The sequence below is a fragment of the Arachis ipaensis genome, chromosome B02 (assembly GCF_000816755.2).
Source record: "Arachis ipaensis cultivar K30076 chromosome B02, Araip1.1, whole genome shotgun sequence".
In the NCBI taxonomy this organism is placed as follows: domain Eukaryota; kingdom Viridiplantae; phylum Streptophyta; class Magnoliopsida; order Fabales; family Fabaceae; genus Arachis; species Arachis ipaensis.
This window is the reverse complement of record NC_029786.2, coordinates 19022555-19044599: the sequence shown is the minus strand read 5'-3', so window position 1 is coordinate 19044599 and position 22045 is coordinate 19022555. Positions and strand designations below refer to the sequence as shown.

At 38.1% G+C, this 22045-nt stretch overlaps 2 protein-coding genes across 4 annotated transcripts; both read left to right on the top strand.

Moving 5' to 3' along the window:
- LOC107625010 (putative pentatricopeptide repeat-containing protein At5g08490) lies at positions 533 to 15730 on the top strand. Of its 3 annotated transcripts, none has more exons than XM_021115627.1 (4): positions 533 to 545; positions 12405 to 12480; positions 12567 to 12656; positions 13438 to 15730. In XM_021115627.1, the coding sequence occupies exon 4, from the start codon at positions 13443 to 13445 to the stop codon at positions 15693 to 15695; it is 2253 nt and encodes a 750-aa protein (XP_020971286.1). In that variant the 5' UTR covers positions 533 to 545; positions 12405 to 12480; positions 12567 to 12656; positions 13438 to 13442; the 3' UTR covers positions 15696 to 15730. The 3 variants fall into 3 exon arrangements, with proteins under 3 accessions (XP_020971286.1, XP_016183007.1, XP_020971285.1); XM_016327521.2 differs by having other exon boundaries at positions 13050 to 15730; XM_021115626.1 differs by having other exon boundaries at positions 13042 to 15730.
- On the top strand, positions 15690 to 20790 carry LOC107625012 (pentatricopeptide repeat-containing protein At5g39680). Its single transcript, XM_016327522.2, has 3 exons — positions 15690 to 15832; positions 16113 to 16206; positions 18243 to 20790. Exon 3 carries the CDS (start codon positions 18256 to 18258, stop codon positions 20359 to 20361), a length of 2106 nt encoding a protein of 701 aa, XP_016183008.1. The 5' UTR covers positions 15690 to 15832; positions 16113 to 16206; positions 18243 to 18255; the 3' UTR covers positions 20362 to 20790.

Here is a 22045-nt window from a genome sequence, read left to right as displayed (position 1 = left end):
CCTTGTCGGCCCTTTCTTGGGACATCTTTCTTCGCCGTTGGGCTACTGGTTTGGCGTTCGGTTTGACGGCTAGATGGTGAGACATGACTTCGGGATCCAAGCTTGGCATGTCTGATGGTGTCCATGCGAAGAGATCACCGTTCACCCTTACGACCTCTATGAGGGGGCCCTTGAGTTCGTGAGGCAGGTTCCTGTTTACGAAGGTAAACTGCTCTGCTGACTTTCCTATCTGGAACTTCTCCATGTCCCCTTCTGGTTCTGGCCTCGGCTTGTCCTCCATCCTTACATCCAAGTCTGCCAAGAACACGCCAGCTGCCTTCTTAGACTCTTTCCTTAGGGAGAGACTGGCATTGTCGCAGGCAACCGCTGCTCCTAAGTCCCCCCCCAATGGAGCCAACGGTTCCCTTGTCTGTTACGAACTTCATCGTTAGGAATTTAGTACATATCACGGCTGAGAGCTCGTTGATGGTCTTTCTCCCTATAATGATGTTGTAGGCTGTGGAGTCTCTGAGGACTACGAAGTTCGCCATAACCAACCTCCTGATGTCTCCAGTTCCTAGGAAGATTGGGAGGGAGATTGTCCCGTCGGGTTTTATATAGTTGTCGCCTAGTCCCATGACCCCGTGCTGGTGGCCCTTGAGGTCAGATTCCTTGAGTCTCATGGCATCGAATACATTCCTAAACAGGATATTGGAGTCGGTCCCGGTGTTGACGAGGATTCGCTTGACTAAGCCTGTTCCTACCATTGCTGTGATTACCATGGGGGGTTTTCGGGAAAATCATGAAACCATTGGTCTTCTGGACCAAAAGATATCATGGGAGATCCCCTGCTAGGAACGGCGGGGCCTCCCGTCAAGATAGATAGGATCCGGGTATCCTTCTTTGCTGTTGATCTAGACTTAGGAGGGTTATCTCATTCGACCACGATGTTGACCACGAAAGTTGGGGGGTTGTCGGCGCTCCCGGCGGGCTCTTGTCTTGGTTTGACAGCTCGGCTGCGGTTCTCCTCGGAGCATTCTCGCTCTTGCCTCCTTGGTTCTCGGATGAGTCAGGAGAACTCGTTCAGCTTTCCTTCCCTGATGGCTTGCTCTAAAGCGTCTTTGAGATCAAAGCAGTCCTGGGTTTTGTGACCGAACCCCTTATGGTAATCATAGTAAAGGCTTTTGTTTCCTCTTGTTCTCTCTTTCAATGGTCTGGGACTGGACAGGATTCCCTTGTCCGCGATCTGCTGGTAGACCTCTACTATGGGCGCCGTGAGTGGCATGTAGTTTGTGAATCTCTCTACTCGTGGGAGTTGTTTTGATTGTTTTGCCGAGGTTCCGTCCCTGGGAGCTTCCTTATACCTATCGACCTGAGGGGCCTGCCGTGCTGGGGGTTCGAGGGCTACCGTTTGTTGGCTACCACGACATGGCTTACCTCCTCATCGTTGATGTATTCTTTAGTCACGCTTTGAATTTCCTGCATGGTCTAGACGGGATTGGTAGTGAGGTGCTTTCTAAAGTCCTCGTTTAGCAAGCCGTTCGTCAGGCAGAGACTGGCAACCGAGTCAGTGAGGCCATCAATTTCTAAACATTCATCATTGAATCTGTCCAGGAACTTCCTGGTCAGCTCTCCGGGTTTTTGGGTAACTCCCAGCAAGTTGATCGGGTGTTTCGCCTTGGCTATGCGTGTCGTGAACCGAGCTAGGAAGCTTTGGGAGATGTCCGTGAAGGTTGCGATGGATCCTTGTGGGAGTGCATTAAACCATCGGATCGCTGGGCCAGCCAGCGTCACAGGGAATGCTCGGCACCTGACCGTGTCGCCTACCCCTTCCAGATTCATTCTTACTTCAAATGTCATGCGGTGTTCTTGGGTGTCCTTAGTCCCATCGTACCTCATGTCCGTCGGCTTGTCGAAATTCCTCGGAAGCCGGACCATGAGGATCAAGGGTTGGAAAGGAGTGGCTCCCATGATAATGGGTTCCAGCCGTTTCCTGGCTTTTCCCTTTTGGGATTTCCCGTGGCTTTCGGACCTACCTCGGGTAGACCGGGAGGTCGCCTACGTATACGCTTCGTCTTCGTGCTTTGTCGAACTCCTTTCTCGGCTTTCATATCTTCGGGAGGGGGAGCGGGTGCGGGATCGGCTGACGTCTTCGTGGGATCGACTCCTCGCAGCCAGCTCCCTTTCAAGGTTTTGTACTCTGTGTCTAAGCTCCTGCATAATCTTGGCGCTATTGACTCCTGTCCCTCCGAAGGGACGTCTTTTGGGGGTCTTGGTGTAGATTGGTTGGTTTGGCTGAATGAAGGATCATGGTTGTTCGCTGGCACGAGCTGTCGAGCTCGCCCTACTCAGGCGGGCCCCTCCTCCCTCGCGAAGTTCTTCCGACGTGGGGAGTCGCTCCTTGGGTAAGATGTTACGTACCTTGGGGGAAGAGCTGGCCTCTTCCCTTATATACTGTGCTGGATGGGCCCATAGGTGACCTAGCCCACTGGCCAAGGAGCTTCCATGAGCTGTCCTGGTCCACGTGGGGGGAGCAAGTTGTTCCGGTTTTTCGGGTCGAGGCTTTGGGTGCTGCCCCGGGGGTACCGACCCGACCGGTCGTTGGGCATGGTGACTTGGGCCGCCCAGTTGGCGAGTTGGGCGCGCTTTGGGTCGGGTGTTGGGAACCGACCCATCGGGTTTTCCCTGTTGTGAGGGATGGGTTTGGCTTGGGTCAGAGGTGGGGCTCTGACCCGTCGACCGATTGGGCTGGGCTCGTGGCAGTCCGTAACAGTATCCTTTGCAAAGATCTTGGAGGCTTCGTCCACAATATTTTGCTAATAACGACTAAGGCGTTATGCTTGGCCAACCAATTTGCTACTTGGTTTGCTTGTCTGTCAATAAGCCAACTAGGGGAGGAGCTTCAATTCAAAGATTTAATGAATCACCTTTGTTTTTGCATGATCCAGGGAACCTTCCAATGAGAGATGAGGAAGAATGTCTCTGGTAAATTGGTTTCACAAATAAAAAATGGTGCAACCAATCTCACGAGCTAAGCATATCCTACGCATAAGGTGCCGCCCTCGTAGCATTGGAGTAGCCACATTCTGGCAAGTAGGTAATGTATCATGTAAAGCACAATCAAATCAAGAACTTCATATTCTCCGAGACCCTTAATTCCCAAACGCAGTTCCTATTAGTAGTAGAGTTCCACCCAATCTTGCGCTATAGGAGCCACAAGTAATTTGAATTCGAATTAGTCCATCTTCACATAGGAACGACTCATTTTAAAAAAGTTGGAGTTATGCATCTAAGTTTCATGTTTTAGCTTATCAAGAATGAAAGAATAAAGATTACTCAAATGTCATCTCAAAGTGATTATAGTTGTAAAAATCGTACCGCTCTAACTGATTGGACTAGAAATCTGGTGACCTAGCTATGGGACAAGTCCAAACAGAGCATAGGACCGAAAAAAAATTGAAGAAAATTAGTTTGACCCGGATTGATTTTGATAAAAATCAATAAATTGGTAGTTTTGAAAAATTTGGACCGGCTAAATTTTATTTTAAACCCCCTTTAAAATGACGTGGTTTTGAATTTTCAAAAGACTAAAAGTATTTTTTTTTATCCTCAATATTTGAGATAAGTCCCTCTAACGACCCAACTTCTAGCACGTCATGACCAATGCTAGTTGCCTGGCGCTACTACACAGCTTTTTTTTAGAGACTCTAGGCCTTATATTAAATATATACATATGAGCTTATAGCACTAGTCGAGATCGCATGTCAGATATATAGATATAACGAAATTGGCAATAGTTAAACAGATAATATATACATGAAGCATAGAAAATACAGAAAACATACATATATGCCCGAAGGCTCATTTAGTACATCATAATTCACACCGAGTTACGTCGTTGCTTATTCATGAAAATATTTACAAACTCTTTATTTATACTAACAGGCCTCAACTCATAAGAGTAACACTAGTTTGGGACTTGTTCTAACTTGTTTATATAGGTATTTACAAAAGCACCTAACCCTCTAAAAATCTATACAAAGCGAGGGCAAAGACGACTACTACTACTACTACCACTGCTGGTCATCGATCCCTGGTAACTAAAGAAACATGGAAGTTCTGTGTGGAAGTCAAAGAAGTCGCTCTGACCTTCCGGTAATGCTACTGCTGCTCGCTAGTCTCAAGGCTAGAAACTCAAAGAAGATCTCGCCGGTTTGCATCTGCGGAACGGGAAAGTAAGGGGTGAGAACCTAAGGTTTCCAGCAGGGTACTATACAGGAATCCTAAGAAGTTTTGTAGCCTAAGTCTAAGACTTCACGTAGTTAGGTCAGTAAGTCACACAAACAAGTACAAGCACAAGTATATAGCAGAATAGTAAACAAATACAAAGTACAAGAAGTAGAGATAAATCACAATCACAGATAAATGCAGCAAAGGAGTATGATGCATGCCTGGTCCTATGCAGGTCATGAGCTCACATGTCGATTTACATCCCGCAACCCGACATTACCTAGGAATTAGTCCTAGATATGGTTTTTCGATTGCGTCTGTTGCATACGTTTCGATGTGGTTAAGCATACCACCAGTCCGTGACAACAGGCAATTGTCGCAAAATTTGATGCCATAATATGTGCATAAAAGGGGAAATAGAATTTTAATAGCCAGTGGGTAATACCCGCCTCCAAACAACCTCTGGCACCTTGGAGTTTACAGTTCTTTTTTTCGCGGCACATCTTAAATAAAATTTATCTCTAAGGGACTTCTCTGCCCTTCTTTTATAAAAACTTATACCTGGTCCTTTCTTAAAACATCTGAGCCTTGTCACATATTTTATCATTTTGCCCTTGGTATTTTTGTAATTTCTAATTTTACCCTTTTTGTACATAACTTCGTTTTTCTAGTTTTCTTTAGGTTTTTAGTGACACTTTCACCACTAATGTTATTACTTCACCATTTTACTCTCATATTTTTTCTTAAAAGACCTTCTTATCCTTCATTAAGTTAATTAATAATTTTTAATTTTGACTTTATGCCTAAAATTACTAGTATGCCCTAAGTACGCTAGTTTTACCGTTTAACCTGATTTAGCATATTATCGGGTTAATCCTAATATTTTTCTAGGACCAAATTATCCATAATACTTTTAATTAATGTCAATTTTACCCTTAGAGACCTAAAAGATCATTTTACCCTTTATTAATTTATTTACTTATTCTAATTACTGCTTTTTATCGTTTTACTTTTAATTTTTACTAAAGCTTTTATTTAGGCTTGAAACTTTATTGTAATTATAATTTTAACCCAATTAATTTATATAATTACTAATTTATCCTTGATGACATTAAGTTCAGAATTTTACTTATCTTTCAATTAAATTATATTTTTAACCATTTTTTAAAGTGACCATAACACCCTTTTTACTTTTACACCTTTGTTCTATAGGATTAAAATCAATTTTCTAAACTCTTTTTAACCCTTATATACATGACTTTCGTGATCATTTAGTGGTTGAATTTTCAGGGGTGCAGTTTTTCATTTTTATCCATTTTTAGTGACTTTTAAGTCTTGAAACTTAAATCCCAAGTGCTTCAAATAATTTCAGTGGTTTTATACAATTTTCAGAGACAAATAAGCTTCATATATCACTCAAATAACAAGACAAAAATAGAGAAGCACCACTGAATTTACATATTACAAAATTAAGTACAAAATTCACCACAAATTGGCTTATATGAATACTAAATCAAGCACAAACATATTCTAACTATTCCTAATCATTACCTCATGTAATTCAGTTATTAAACCTTTCACATACTAGAAAACATGCACACAAAGACAGAAGCACAGTTGGTGATGGTGCAGTTTCGGTTTTTGGCCGAAAGTGTCGCAAAAACGTCGAAATTCAACCGCTTTGAGCTCGAATTTCTCCAACTCCTTAGGTGTAATCTATGTGTGCTTCAAGAGGAGTTCTCTATACATGGAGAAGAGTAAGAATTCATCATGGCCGCTGTTTTAAAAATTAGAAAAGGAAAAGAGAAATAACAAGAATTTACCTAACTGAAATTTCGGTATAAACACAAGGATTAGCAAAAACGGACAAGAGTTTATGTTTGTATGAATTGAGTACTTGAAAAACACATGAAGAATAATGGAAGAAGATTTGAAATAGGGATTGGGGCGCAGAGAACAAGGGCAAGAATTTTATCTAATTCTCTCTCAAGAATTCGGTCAAAAGAGTGTAAAAATGTGTAAAGTGTTTTGTGAATTTTGTGGCTAATGCTTCCTTAAATAAAAAAATCAAAGTCTTGCTGAATTTATGATGTTAAAAGAGGCTGAATTTTTATGGTCAAGGGCTAGGTTTTAATGAAGAAGGAGCGTGAAAACGAGAAAGCTTGGTTAGCGCTTGCGTGTCGAGTTTATCCACAGTTAATTACAGTTAGTTACTCGAGGTTAAAAATACAAAGATGGGTGAAAAGGTTGAGATAGTCTCAGCACAGAAGCTAAGAAGGAGAGACAAGTTACTTGCGTGGCAAGAAGATTTGAGGTCTCTAGGAGTCTTTTGCGAAATACTAGTCAGAAATTCAGTTCGGAGTAAATTTTACTGTATGGTGAAATAATTAATAGCTAAGATTTATTCTTAAAGAAATAAATCATGAATGGATGGCTAATATTAATTTTGGGACACAATTACCAAAGTAGAAATTATTTTTACCACTGATTTCAAAGTTTTTGGTTATAAGAAATTTTTTCGGCACACGCAAAACCATCATTAAAAGTAAATTTTCAGCTCAAAAAAACTCTAGTAAGGAAAATAAACCAATGGCAAACTAATATTTATTATTTACTAGTCAAACTTGACTTAGGAAGATTAATTATCTTCATAAAGTCAATTTTGACTTTATTAATGACATTTTTCTTTAATTTTCGTTTTAATTTTTACCATTGGACAATCTCACTATTTTTTATTGGACCGTGATTCGAAATTTTATAAAATAAATTTTAAAATAATAAAAAAATTTGTTTCCTACAAACCAAATTTTGACCGTTCCAAACTTATCTTTAATATTTTAAAGGGTAAAGTACTAAATTGGTCCCCTACATTTGGGCGTAATCCTATTTTGATCCTTAAAGTTTAAAATGTCCTATTTGAATAAAAAAAAGTTTTATTTAGCTTTAATGTAGTCCCACAGTAAGGTCAAAGTTAAATAATTAATGAAATGTCCTACATAGCAGCAGTACAAGAACAAGGTCGATAATTTGGAGAATAAATACAAGCTCCAGAGGCACAAAATCAACCGTGGATGCATCAATATATTTATTTATTATTTTTCTTATAATTTAAATGAAATATTTTCTATAGAACTAAGGAAAATGATAAATAAATATATTGATGCATCTACGGTTGATTTTGTGTCTCTGGAGCTTGTACTTATTTTCCAGATTATCGATCTTGTTCTTGTACTGCTGCCATGTAGGATATTTCGTTAATTATTTAATTTTAACCTCACGGTGGGACTACATTGAAGCTAAATAAAATTTTTTGGATTCAAATAGAACACTTTAAACCTTAAGAATCAAAATAGGATTACGCCGTGGGACCAATTTAGTACTTTACCCTATTTTAAAAATATCATATAAATGTTCTCCAACCGTCAATTTTATTATCCTATCAAAATATACACATACGGCTCCCTCCGAGCTCCACCTTGCAAATATAACATGTATGGCAATGTTTATTCTGCTTTCCCAAGTCCCAACTGAAATAGAAAGACATTTTCCAATAAAACATGCCAAGATGATGAAACTTATGATTAAAACCGATGAAGCCCAAGCACTCATCCATCATCAATCTATAAAACCATAATTTACCATAAAACTCATTTACAGTATGAAAGTTAAAAATAAGAGTATTTACCCAAATTGGTCTCTAAGAAATTCCAAAGTTGACGTTTTAGTCTCCAATTAAAATTAATTACTCCGTTAGTCCTCAACGTTTTTTGGCGTCAGACAGATTAATCCTTCCGTTAGATTAGGCTGTTAAAGCTTAACAGCGAAATCCAACGTGTCACGTATGAAAGCAGACAAAGTGGTCCCTGGGTCGGATTGTACAAAAATGACAATGAGAAACTGTAGATAGCCATGAAACGACGTATAAAATCAACTTCTTTTTCTTCCTCTTTCCAAAATCCTAAATTATCGAATAGCAAGTAACGCAACAGAGAAGGCTATAGTTGTTAACAATGGCAACCGGAGAAAGTTGTGGAAGTTCACATCGGCGGGGAGTTAAAGCTAGTGGTGACGGAAGTGTTAGCAGTGGTTCTGCCCGCAGCGGTAGGTTTAGAGTCACCAGAGGGGAAACTCCAAGATGTCATTGTGGAGCCTAAGCCATAGTTGTAGAGTCCGGAACGGAGAAAAATCCAAAAAGACCTTTCTTTGGCTGTCTTTTTTACAGGTAATGTATGGATGATTTTAAATTTTTTTTTGTATTCCAAACATAATTTCTGATAATGCTGTACCCTAAACCCTTCTATTTATATGGGAAGGAGAAAACTCCCCACTGTAATTTCTTTGTGTGGTTTGATAGGGTATTTCAATGTGATGGTCATGGTGGAAAAGATAATGATGCTCTGGCGGAGAAGGTGAAGAAGCTGAAAGAATTGCTTGATGCATTTGAGAAGAAGAACAAGAATGCCGCTGAAAATTGACGATGGTTCGGGTGCTGCAGTCCTGTGTTCTTTTTCATTCTAGGATTTGTGGTCTGTCTTCTTGTAGGTAAGATTTATGTAGATTGAGGAAGATTGTATCTTATGTTATATAGTTGAACAAGTAATTACGGTGTTAGCTATTGTTTTTTGAAACACTAATCTGTAAGTGTTTTGGCAAGCAACAAACAATGAGTAGGTGAATGATGAGTATTTACTGGATAGAGAAAAGTTGTATTAGAAATGAAATTAAATCATATTTACTTAAATCTAAGTACCATACTATCATTCCATATAACCAAAGTTTTAAACAAAAGGGTAGCTAATCGTTAAGTTTTTTCTAGGACTAATAAGATGTTCCACCAAGAAGGTGCAGTGACATGCACTGTCAACATAATAACCAAACATAGACATACTATATTGTCTCAACAAGATGCACTAAGAACATAACAAAATATGACAAAGTTGTATTAAACTCATAAAACTATGTTGACATAATAGGACTAAATCTATTTTGGAAGTCTTAGTCCAGCATTGGAATGAACTTGAAGATTCTTGAAGCTGTGCCAGGACTTGTAGCAGCAAGTGTTTCAAGTGATGCTGATTGGGTAGGCCTCTGTGGTGGTGCGGAGATGGTGTACCTAGAGAGGGTGCTGGAGCAGATGGTGGGGTAGGTGCTGGAGTAGGATGTGGCCTCCTAATTGGTTGTTTAGGTCTTGGAGGCCTGAATGCTGATGCAGTTGCAGCACCACTTGACATGTTAGTTGTATGCTCCTAATACAACAAAAATGAACCAAAGCATTAGACTTTTCGATCCCCAACTAAACAGTTTATCAGACATATAGATCCCCATTGAAAGGGTTTATCAGGCAAATAGATCCCTATAAATTAAGCCAAGAGGTCAATATCACATTGAAGATCCGGTAAGTGCAAGTAGCATGAGAATAATATGACCACAACAACAAATTCAACAAGTAATGATGTTTTACCCGTGGCAGTGGTTGAGGGGCTATTTGGGAGACTTGGACTTCATCTTGTGGTGGTGGAGCAGATGAAGTATTTTTCTTAGCTCTTGACCGTTTATTTTCCTTAACCTTTGGGGGTGGTTTAGGCCTTGGTGGTCCCTTGCATGTCTTTGCATTGTGACCACTCTGACCACATTTTTGGCAAGTGACCATGAATGTCCTTCTTCCTTTTGTCGCATCCCATGCATCCTCAACAGGATCAAGTTTTCTCTTTTTCTTGGTTGGGCGCCCAGGTGGTCTCTTAATGGTGGGTGGCTCTGGAGCCAAGAGACCAGTCTTTTTCCAATATTCCTCTGAGTTGGCTGGTTTGATTACATGTTCATACGTGGCTCTAAATGCATCCGTTTTGAGCCAAGGGTGCACATAAGGTTCTGGCCTATCACACCTCTTTTGTATAGTTGTCAACACATGAACACATGGAATTCCTGCTCAAGATTATCAGGCAGTAACATAAGATCAGCAAGTACCAGCTGTGTTATTGGGCCTGGATGTGTGGGTAGGCCCAGTAGTGACTTTAGGACCAACATTGTTCCTTACATTTTTCACAATTTTTTTCTTGCCAGCCTTCTTAGTTCCTTTGCCACCTTTTCTCTTGGTTATATTAATGAGCAATTCATCTTCATCATCCTCGGTATCACTCTCAAAGCCTGGAGGTGGAGGTTTATAGGGTTCATCTTCAGCACTTTCATAGCTATCATAGCTATCACCATCAGAGATTGGATCATCAGAAAAGACCTCGGCCTCTCTATCGTCATCAGTGTGTTCTTCTTTCATATTGTTATTACCATCATCTCCCTGACCGAGATTCATCTCATCTTCTTCCGACCATTCAACATCTTCCATAATTGGGTGGTCAAAAAACAAGTACAACTCATCAGTTTCTTTGTCTTCCCTCTTTGCATCACACATCTCTCTAATTTCTTTATCTCCATAAATAGGGTGTAAGTCTGCTTCGATGCTAGGAACTCTTGGATCATACCAACACATCTTTTTGAATTCAAGGTAGCCGATCTCTTCAAACAATTTCTTCAAGTCAAAGTAATTCACTAAGTCCAGATCCATCGGAGGAAATCTTTTTACATTGCCATTAAGATAGAGAAGTTCACCCTTGTTATCTTTAACAAAGCTCCCCCCATGTTGAAACACAGGAGTAACCCACTTAGTCATCTGTAATTTACAAAGATAGAATATCACTATCAATATCAGAATACTAAAGGTTACCCTTAATCAGATAAAATTTGGATAAAATTTCATCAATACTAAACGTTACCCTAACTTCTCTTATTTGGATAAAATTTTCATAATCAGCTTAATACATCAATACGATATGTTTATCATGAAATATTGTATCTTTTTCATGTTAACCTCGTATATGTATACACCACAACACTTATCAGTAACCCATGTGAAATAGTATCAAAGAATCAAAAACAACTTTTATTTATAGCAACTAATGGTATTCTAACAGAAACCTAAACTGCATGATCACACAGTTAAACAATGTCAATAATGATCAACTATACCATCAACAACTTAATATATAAACTCATAACTATACTAACCTCGACCAGTGGCAGTGGCCAGCGATACACCCACAGTACCTTCTTCTGCAATAATGCTGACTCGTTCAAACCCTAGCATCGACAACGTCAATGGAAGTGGTCGGAGGACTACAGGTTGACGTGGTGGTGGCTTCCTTAGTAAAACCTAAGAGAAGAGAGGGAGTTCAGAGTAATTTCGTTTTGGTGGAGGGAAGGCAAAGAGATGCTTCAGTTTTGATAGACTCTTCCTCTCACAAAACGACGTCGTGCCCTATTCCAAAACGCAGCGTTTTGTATCAATCTGTTCAAAGACCAATTTGTCCTAATGTAACACGTGGAACTTAACAGCTGACTCATCACAGTCACACGACACATCATCTCCTTCCGTTAGTGGTTAACGAAGATGAGAAAAAAGATCAATTTATATGATGCCAAAAAACATTGAGAACTAACGAAGTAATTAATTTTAGTTAGAGATTAAAACGTCCACTTTAAAATTCTTTAGGGACCAATTTGGGTAAATACTCCAAAAATAATCATTTCAAAAGTTGCACACAACCAAAAAAAGCCAATTAATACTTCCACAGAATCCATCACTCAGATCCCCTTTGACAAAATATTCAAAACACCAGCTGATTGTTTTAATGTTTTCAATTTCAGAAAGTGGCACATCACTCACCACTAAAATCCCTTTTTTTTTTCTCACCGCAAAATCAACATAAAACAAAAATCTCAAACCCTTGAAAAACCCAGGAAAAAAGGCGATCGGTGAATAAGTGAATAACGCAGCAGCCCCCGTGCAGAGAAGAAGAGAAACCAGGTTGCGAAGAGGAAGTTCAGATTCTTGGAGTCGAAGAGGAAGAAGGTGTGTTGGGGTTGCGGCGGATACGACGGAGGAGGAGTGGTGGCGGGGAATCTGGTTCTGCATTTTCTTTTTCTTTTTATTTCTCCTTTTTGCATTTTCTTTTTGGCGAGTTCTCCTTTTGGCGCCTCAACCTTCTCCCTCTCACCGCACGGTCGCCGGTTCGTCTGCGTCCGCCAGCTCCTGCGCCTTCACTGCTGTCCGCGTCTGTCTCCTTCGTTCGCGTCGCGTCGTCCCTGTGCAATTGCTTTTTTTTTTTTGGATGATTGAAATCTGCTGATTGATTGATTAATAGGTTATGTGATAGTGTGATACCATGTGGCCAAATTCTACAAGAAAGCCTGTGACATATTCGACTCTGAGTATAGTCTGTGAGTTATCTAACTATTAATTGATTTTGTGCATGGGCTTCAATGTTACCTTGGTTATGTAAAATTTGCTGGTGTTGATTGTGCAGATGTATATTTGGGACTTTTCAGCGCAAACAAACCAGTTATTCATCAATGACAAAGTGACAAATGATTCTCTTTGTCAACTTGGAAAGGAGGTAGATGTTGATTTGTCTTTATCCTTTTTTTGTTCCTTTTATGCAATTTTTTTGTTGATGAAATTTTAAGTTGGTGTTCCAAGAAGTTGATAGAAACCTGTTGTTAGTAGATAGTTGGATATTCAAGTGAAAAAAACTTGACAAGAGGGGAAAAAATTTAAATTAAATTCAAGGAAAATTTAATGCAACTACAAGTAAGGACTCACCAGGACATTTCCAATGAGCACGCTAACTGTTTGGGAAAATGCCAAAGAAGAATATATATTTTTTTGTTCATCAATTGTGGCATGAGAATGAGGAATTCGGAAGCCTTAAAGTTTTGACATTTATGTAGCTTTCACTATTCACTGTGCTGTATTCACTTGGTGTTCTAATAATGTTGAAGCCTCGTAGTTTGTAGCTTCCTCTTTGAAGAAGGGCATGTTTCAGCACGATTTCAAGAAATGAGGCTCCATGATCAGGACCTTATGTGTTGATTCCAGGCACAAGGAAGCCTTGTCCCTTTTCCATCAATACATAAAGGGTTATGCAGATTTTAAACCCAATCACAGTGTTGTTGCTTCCATTCTCAAGTCTTGTTCTGCCCTATTGGCTCTCAAATTGGGCACAGCTCTCCATGGCTATGTTGTTAAGCAGGGCCATGGTGCTTGCCAGGTTACAAACAAAGCGTTGCTTAACATGTATGCAAAATGTGGCAAGCTTGTTGAATGTAATAAGATGTTTTATCAGCTCAGCCACCGTGATTCTGTCATTTGGAACATTGTTCTATCTGGGTTTTCAGGGTCCATGAAGTACGATTCGGTTGTGATGAGGATGTTTCAGACAATGCACTCCAATGGGGAGGCTAAGCCCAATGCAGTTACTGTTGCCATTGTCCTTCCTGTTTGTGCTCGTTTAGGGGATGTCGACGCTGGAAGGAGTGTGCATGCTTACGTTATAAAGTCTGGTTTTGAGGCGGACACTCTTGCTGGGAATGCTCTTATGTCAATGTATGCAAAGTGTGGACTGGTATCTCATGATGCATATGCTGTTTTTGACAACATTGGTCACAAAGATGTTGTTTCGTGGAATGCAATGATTGCAGGTCTTGCTGAGAATCTCTTGTTTGAAGATGCATTTACATTGTTCAGTTCAATGGTGAAAGGGCCAACACAACCAAATTATGCCACTACAGCAAATATTCTGCCTGTTTGTGCGTTGCTTGGTGAGAATGTTGCATACCAGTATGGAAGGCAAATCTACTCTTATGTGCTGCAACGGGCTGAACTGTCGGCTGATGTTTCTGTGTCCAATGCTTTGATTAGCTTCTACATAAGAGTTGGTCGGATGATGGAAGCGGAATCTTTATTTTGGGCAATGGATGCAAGGGACTTGGTCTCTTGGAATGCTATTATTGCAGGATTCACATCAAATGGTGAATGGTTTAAAGCGTTGAATCTATTGAGTAATTTAGTATCTCAAGAGATGCTATTGCCTGATTCTGTGACTATTGTTAGCATACTTCCACTTTGTGCTCAATTCAGAAACTTGCAGGTAGGGAAACAGATCCATGCATATATCTTTAGACACCATTATCTTTTTGAAGATACTACTGTTGGGAATGCTTTAGTTAGTTTCTATGCAAAATGTGGCAATACAGAGAAAGCATATCATACTTTCAATATGATACCTAGGAAAGATTTGATTTCATGGAATTCTATTCTTGATGCCTTTGGAGAGAAGAGGCATCATTCAAGATTTCTCAGCTTGTTACATACAATGCTTAAACTTGGAATTAGACCTGACTCAGTTACAGTATTGGCTACCATCCATTTTTGTGCTTCTCTCTTGAGAGTAGAAAAGGTTAAAGAAATACACACCTATTCAATTAAGGCTGGATTTCTAGTTAGTGACATTGCACCCGCAGTTGGAAATGCAATACTTGATGCATATGCTAAATGTGGTAACATGGACTATGCTAATAGAATGTTTCAGAATCTATCAGAGAAAAGGAATCTGGTCTCGTGCAATTCGATGATTTCAGGTTATGTGGGTTTAGGATCACATCATGATGCAAATATGATTTTTAGTGGGATGTCTGAGACAGATCTTACCACCTGGAATCTTATGGTTCGAGTATATGCCGAAAATGATTGTCGGGATCAAGCTCTCAGACTGTTCTACAAGTTACAAGCTCGAAGGATGAAGCCTGATGAGGTGACTATCATGAGCATCCTTCCGGTATGCACACAAATGGCATCGGCACACTTGCTAACACAATGTCACGGCTATATCATTCGTTCTTGTTTTGAGGATCTTCACCTAAAAGGAGCCCTCTTAGATGCATATGCAAAATGTGGTATCATAGGCTGTGCGAGTAAGCTATTTCGCGCAAGTGCTACTAAGGACTTGGTTATGTTTACTGCTATGATTGGCGGGTATGCCATGCATGGTATGAGTGAAGAAGCACTTGGAATTTTTTCTGATATGCTTAAAATGGGAATCAAGCCAGATCATGTTATCTTCACTTCTGTATTATCAGCTTGCAGTCATGCTGGCCTTGTAAACGAAGGTCTGAAGATATTTTATTCAATGGAGAAAATCCATGGTATGCAGCCAAATGCAGAACAGTATGTTTGCGTGGTGGATCTCCTTGCTCGAGGTGGCCGAGTTAGGGAAGCATATTCTCTCGTCACCAAGATGCCAATTGAAGCTAATGCCAGTCTTTGGGGGTCATTGCTTGGTGCCTGCAAAATCCATCATGAAGTTGAATTGGGGCGCATTGTAGCCAGCCATCTGTTCAAAATCAAAGCTGATGACATTGGAAACTACATTGTTTTATCAAATTTGTATGCAGCAGATGCTAGATGGGATGGGGTCATGGAGGTTAGAAAGATGATGAAGAATAAAGATTTGAAAAAGCCAGCAGGATGCAGTTGGATTGAAGTTGAGAGGAAACATAACATATTTGTGGCTGGGGATTGTTCCCACCCACATAGAAGCATTATTTACAATACTCTATCTACATTGGATCAACAAATTAAAGATATATGTAATTAAGTACCATAAAACTGTTGGCATTCAAATAATCACATATTAACACCAAGAAAAAGTAGTAGTATGATAAATATACAATTTACATAGAGCAAAGGTTCTTTCATCTTCTAGGCGACCTATATTCACTGGCAAGAGTGAAGGTAAATGCATCATGTTCTCCTTTTTGACCCATATTAATAATTTTTTTGTCCGGGTTGCTTTCTGAATTTTATATATGTTGCAGTTCATGAGTCTTGCCTATTTAATTGGATATGAAACTGAAATCGAAAGAAGTCCTGTCAATAGATACATTTTATACTTATGTTATCTTATTGTGATCAATTGTCATTCCATTAGTTGATAATCCAATACTTATTACACTACACTTGGCTAGACTCCTTATTTTCATTGTTTGATGATGATTTCTTTTCTTATGAGCAGTTCTAATCTCAGCTTGCTACCTTGGCCTAAGCCAGCAGTTTGGCCTTCATCAGCTCCTACAGATGCCTCAGCACAGGTGCTTGAGAAAGAAAAGGTAATTTGTAACCATTATTATCAACATAACAGAAGATTGTATTACCCAGAGTATAAACTTAGCAAAATATTATTGATTGCTAATTACATCACTTACTGCTTTTTCTTTCCTAAGGTTAAGTATTTCAATAAAAAGTTAGATTTGAATTTATTAGCCATGAAAGATAAAATTATCCTATCCAAAGATGATATATAATTTTTTAGATCATAGTCATGAAAATTCAGGAGACTTATTCTTGTTATCCAAATTTGTAAAATGATTGATTTTTACTACTTAAGATCTTGAGCTTGGGACTTAAAATATTTTCCTTAAAAATGCATACATTTTACACTAGCCAAAGGTATTAATGCGCCAAAAAACAAAATATGCTTATTTTTGTCATGTCAATATTTCAATTCTACATTTTTTCACGAATTCTGTTTATACTTGTTTGGAGGCTTCTTGTCATTTCTTATTCCCTTAGTAAAAGTTAAAAATTAGAGAAAGTACCTTCTATTGCCCTTAATAGAATTAGAACTTTACTCAAAAGTAGAACGAAAAGAATAATTTACTCATAAAATATTTTCAAAACACGTTTAATTTGTTGAAGCTATCATTTATTTCCCTAGATTTTTATGTATGCAAGTTCTTTTTAAATGATATGATTTTGTCTTTACAAGTGATTCTTCAAACTATGTTTAAAGCCAAGCCTTTTGGTACCCGTGCCTCTTGAACCTATTGTGCTGCTGCAAGAGGCCAACAAACAAAGGGCTTTATAAACAGCTTAATGAAAATGAGTCTATTCGGAACAAAGTACATTAAGCTGTTCATTTGGAAAATGAGTCCATTCGGAACAAAGAACAAAATCACTTGTAATTCTGAATGGACTCATTTTCATTAAGCTCAAAGTCTTTTTCTTCCTAAATTCAGGGCTTGAATTGGGTATCTGGTCATTTGTTTAATTCGTTTGAGCAACAGATAAAGTTTGATTTTTTTTAAAGTGATTTACACATAATTTAGAATTCAAATATGGAATATTGTCTACTGAGTTTTGCAAATAAATTATAATGGATGAATATTGTCTTTGAAATTTTTCTTTTTGGTCAAATTAATCGGCAAGAAGTCAATTTGTGCTACTTTCAATGTTTATCAAGCTTGCATCAACCCAAGCCTAGATCAAATATTTCAGGACACCGAGGAATGCTAAAATTTCATTGGTTAGTAAATGGAATTGTGTTTCTCTTTTTATGGACTGTTTGAGTTTGTCTGATAAGATCACTTTAGAATTTTAGACCTACTTTTACAAGTGCAAAGAAGTATTGCCAACAAGGAGCTGTAAGATTTCATATATATCCTGTTCTTGGGAAAATTGAATGGCATGTTGTAACTTTTCTCTTCTACTTTTAATGCTGCTGTATCTTGAGTGTTTTTACAGGAAAATGTATTATTATCTATTGTTCAATTGAATCCACATTTTGGTTTTAACTTTTTACTTTTTCTGGTTATTATGCTTTGGATAACTATCCTCTTTACGAGCATTTATCAAAAACTCTGGCCAAAAAGCTTTATTGAAATGTTTGTTTCTCTTTTTATTATTAAGTTTCTAATTTAGGATCTAGGAACCTCAATTGAGATGGATAGAACATTTTTCAAAAGAATTGTTCTCATGATTGCTTCTTACCAACCTATGTATCATTCTATTCACAAATCAATCCATGGGCAAAATAGTCTTTCTCATTTTGTATTCCAAACAAACTCATCTCTCTACTCTCTGCCTCCTTCCTCATTTCCATCGTCCTCCATGATCTAACTTAAAATGCGATGGAACAATGAGTAAATATTGATTAATAAGGACAACTCAGTCCTTAAAGGTAACAACCCATTTTACTTCAAAAAATGTCGGGTTGATTACTAATGACAAGTGTGTTTTACACTCTTTTGTATAGTTGGGAATCAATTTAGAATTTATTTTAGTCAGGGAATAAATATTTATTGGAAGAAATATTTACTCTCCTGTTTCTGTGTTGATTCTTATTTTTTAAATATGGTGCATGCAGTTTAAGGTAAAAGATGCTGGCAGTGAAAAAACTGCCACCAAAGCAACAGTTTGTACCATCCCTTGAAGACATTGTCAAGCTGCTTAAACTCTCAGCTGATTCCAAATGTTTACCCTTCGGAAAATCCATACATGCACAGTTGCTAATTCGGAACCAAGCTTCACACCACACTCACATATTCCAAATCAATTCTTTGATCAACTTCTACGTCAAATGTGGCCACTTGGTCCTTGCCCGAAAACTGTTCAACGAAATGCCACTTAGAAATGTGGTCTCTTGGAGTGCTCTGATGGCGGGGTATCTCCATAGTGGGAACCATTTGGAACCCCTTGTGCTCTTCAAGAGCATGGTTTCAACGCAAGAAGCGTGCCCCAATGAGTTCGTTTTAACAACCATTGTATCTTGTTGTTCTAATAGTGGAAGAGTCCATGAGGGTATGCAACTTCATGGGTATTTGGTGAAGTGTGGATTGGTGTCTCATAAATATGTGAGGAGTGCCCTTGTTCACATGTATTCAAGGTGCTCTCATGTGGACTCAGCATTGAAGGTTTTGGATATGGTCCCCAACCATGATGATGATGGTGATAGTGATGTCTTTTCTTATAATTCTGTGTTGAGTGCTCTTCTGGAATCCAGAGAGACGGAAGAGGTTGCTGGGGTTTTGGGGAGAATGGTGAATCGATGTGTGGTGTGGGATAATGTTACATATGTTAGTGTTATGGGCCTTTGTGCTCAAATCGGAGATTTGAAACTGGGTTCGCAAGTCCATGCTCGGTTGTTGAGGAGTTCGACGTTTGATGTCTATGTTAGTAGTGCATTGATCGACATGTATGGCAAATGTGGGGAAGCTTCGGAGGCAAGGAAAGTTTTCAATAGCTTGCAAGAGAGGAATGTGGTTGTGTGGACTGCTCTCATGGCTACTTACTTGCAGAATGGATATTTCGAGGAGACTCTGAATCTGTTTACCAGTATGGATAGAGAAGATACTCCACCCAATGAGTTCACTTTTGCAGTTTTAATTAATGCTTGTGCAGGTATAGCTGCACTGGGACATGGTGATCTATTACATGCCCAGGTTGAGAAGTTTGGTTTCAAGAATCATATCATTGTAAGAAATGCTTTGATCAATATGTATTCCAAGAGTGGCAGCATTGAGTCTTCATCTAATGTGTTCTCAGATATGATACATCGAGATATAATCAGTTGGAATGCTATGATTTGCGGGTACGCCCATCATGGACTTGGTAAACAAGCTTTGCTAGTGTTCCAAGATATGTTGTCTGTTGGAGTGTGTCCTACCTATGTAACCTTCATTGGGGTTCTTTCTGCTTGTGCTCATTTGTCTCTTGTACAGGAAGGGTTTTACTATTTGAATCATCTGATGAGGAAATTCCAGATTGAACCAGGATTGGAGCACTACACCTGTGTGGTTTTGCTTTTGAGCAGGTCTGGTTTGCTTGATGAAGCTGATGACTTTATGAAGACAACTCAGGTGAAGTGGGATGTTGTTGCTTGGCGAACTTTGATTAATGCATGCCATGTTCATCGAAATTATGATCTGGGAAAGCGAATTGCAGAATATGCCATAAAGATGGACCCTCATGATGTGGGGACTTACACATTACTATCAAATATGTATGCCAAGTCAAGGAGGTGGGATGGAGTAGCAAAGATTCGGAAGATGATGAGAGATAGAAACATCAAGAAGGAACCTGGAGCAAGTTGGCTAGAGATAAGAAACGATATCCATGTCTTTCTTTCAGAAGGCGACAATCATCCGGAATCTGTTCAGATTTATGAGAAAGTTCACGAGTTGTTAGCAATGATCAAGCCACTTGGGTATGTGCCGGATGTTGCTGCTGTGCTGCATGATGTAGAGGATGAACAGAAGGAAGGTTGTCTTGGTTATCACAGTGAGAAGCTAGCTATAGCATATGGCCTCATGAAAATACCTTCACCTGCACCAATTCGTATAATGAAGAACCTTCGGATGTGTGATGACTGTCACACCGCTGTGAAACTGATATCGAAGGCCATAAATAGGCTGATAATTGTTAGAGATGCTAATCGTTTTCATCATTTTCAAGATGGGTTCTGCACCTGCATGGATCATTGGTAGAAACAGAGATAAGTTTAGTGTATTCTGTAATCTAGCAATGTTTTATCTTGTTCAAGGTATTAGAGGATCTTTTTCTACCCATTTTTTGCCAAGGTATTAAACAGCACATCTACCGGTTACAGAAAAATAGAATACCAAGATTTAAAGCAATTAAGTTCCAAAATATAGTTCCTCACTTCTGCACATTGATGTACAATATTTATCTAGGATTCTTACTGTATATGTTATTGATTAGATTCTCATCCGTGGCAAGAAAAATGACAGAATTTCAGTTTCAGTGGCACTTTGGCATCATGAGTTTCCAAATCCTTGCTCTTCTATGTACTTAGTCTGTAAGAATTACCTTTTCTTCTGCTGAAAACATTTGCAGCTCTTTTATAGTCTTACAATCTTATTTGATCAGATAATGCAAACTTTTGACATAGAAAAGAAATTTGTTTGTTCATTTCCAAAACTCTCTATTCCATGCTTCTTACTCATCTTCTTGGACTTTTATGAACTAGTTATTCTTCACTTCTATCTTTGTTTCCTTCTAGTATTTTAATTCGTAGAGTATTTCATCAGAGATGAAGCGTTAATGTAATCACAACTTTTCAAATTATTTTCAATATTTATGCTGAGAGACAAGAACTATCAAAGGGAAAAATATATTAAGCAAACTAATATATATTATATAAAATACTGAGGGTAATTCACATAAAGAAATGAGATGCAAACCAATATTAGATGGATGCCCTAAAATTAAATACCTTACATGTATGTCAGAATTTAGAGTCTATTTTATGTAAATCGAAACTATTAAGTTCAATTTAGAGTCATTCCATGTAAATGGAATAAAATAAAGTCGATTTACCCTACAACGTAGTAAATTAAATAGAATAGATTCGATTTACTATGATGTGTAGTCGAATGAAGTAGCTTCGATTTATTAGGTGGGGAGATACAACCCATAGTACTACTCGAAGTTGTCCAAGGCAAATCGAATTAACAATTTTTAATTCAGTGGTTTTGATATCCCTAATAAATTGAATTACATTAATTTACATTAATTAGCTAGCAAGTAAAATTTATTATTTTTTGTCATTAATTAGCTAACAATATTTAAAAATGTGGACTTAAAATGTATTATTGAATTATTAGACTAAAAGAATTGGGTTGATATATAAAAATACCGATTAAAAAAATAAAAATTTAGATTGTAAAATTACTTTTTAATCCTCTAATTTTAGAGATTGAATTTAGAGTTTAAATTAAAATTCAGAATTTAAATTAAAAATCAAAATTTAAAATTTAATATTTAAATTTTATAATAATAATATAATTAAAAATTAATTAATATTTACTAAAAATTATTAATTTTTTAATTGAACTCAAAAAAAAAAAAACTTCCTAATTTTTTAATTAAACTCAAAAAATAAAAAATAAAAATATAACATTAATATCCCAAACTGTCAATATTATACTTGCTACAACGAGTATAAAGAAGGGTGTCGAATGATCTCACTAATCGAATTACAGAGGATGTTAGGAGTATAGATTGAATCTATTAGATCCAAATTACCATTGTAAATTAAATCCATTAAATTTGATTTATTAGGGACATCGAAACCACTAAATCGAAGAAGCTTGGTCATTCAATTTGCATCTCCCACCTATTCTATTGTAGACTCTAAATTTGGACATA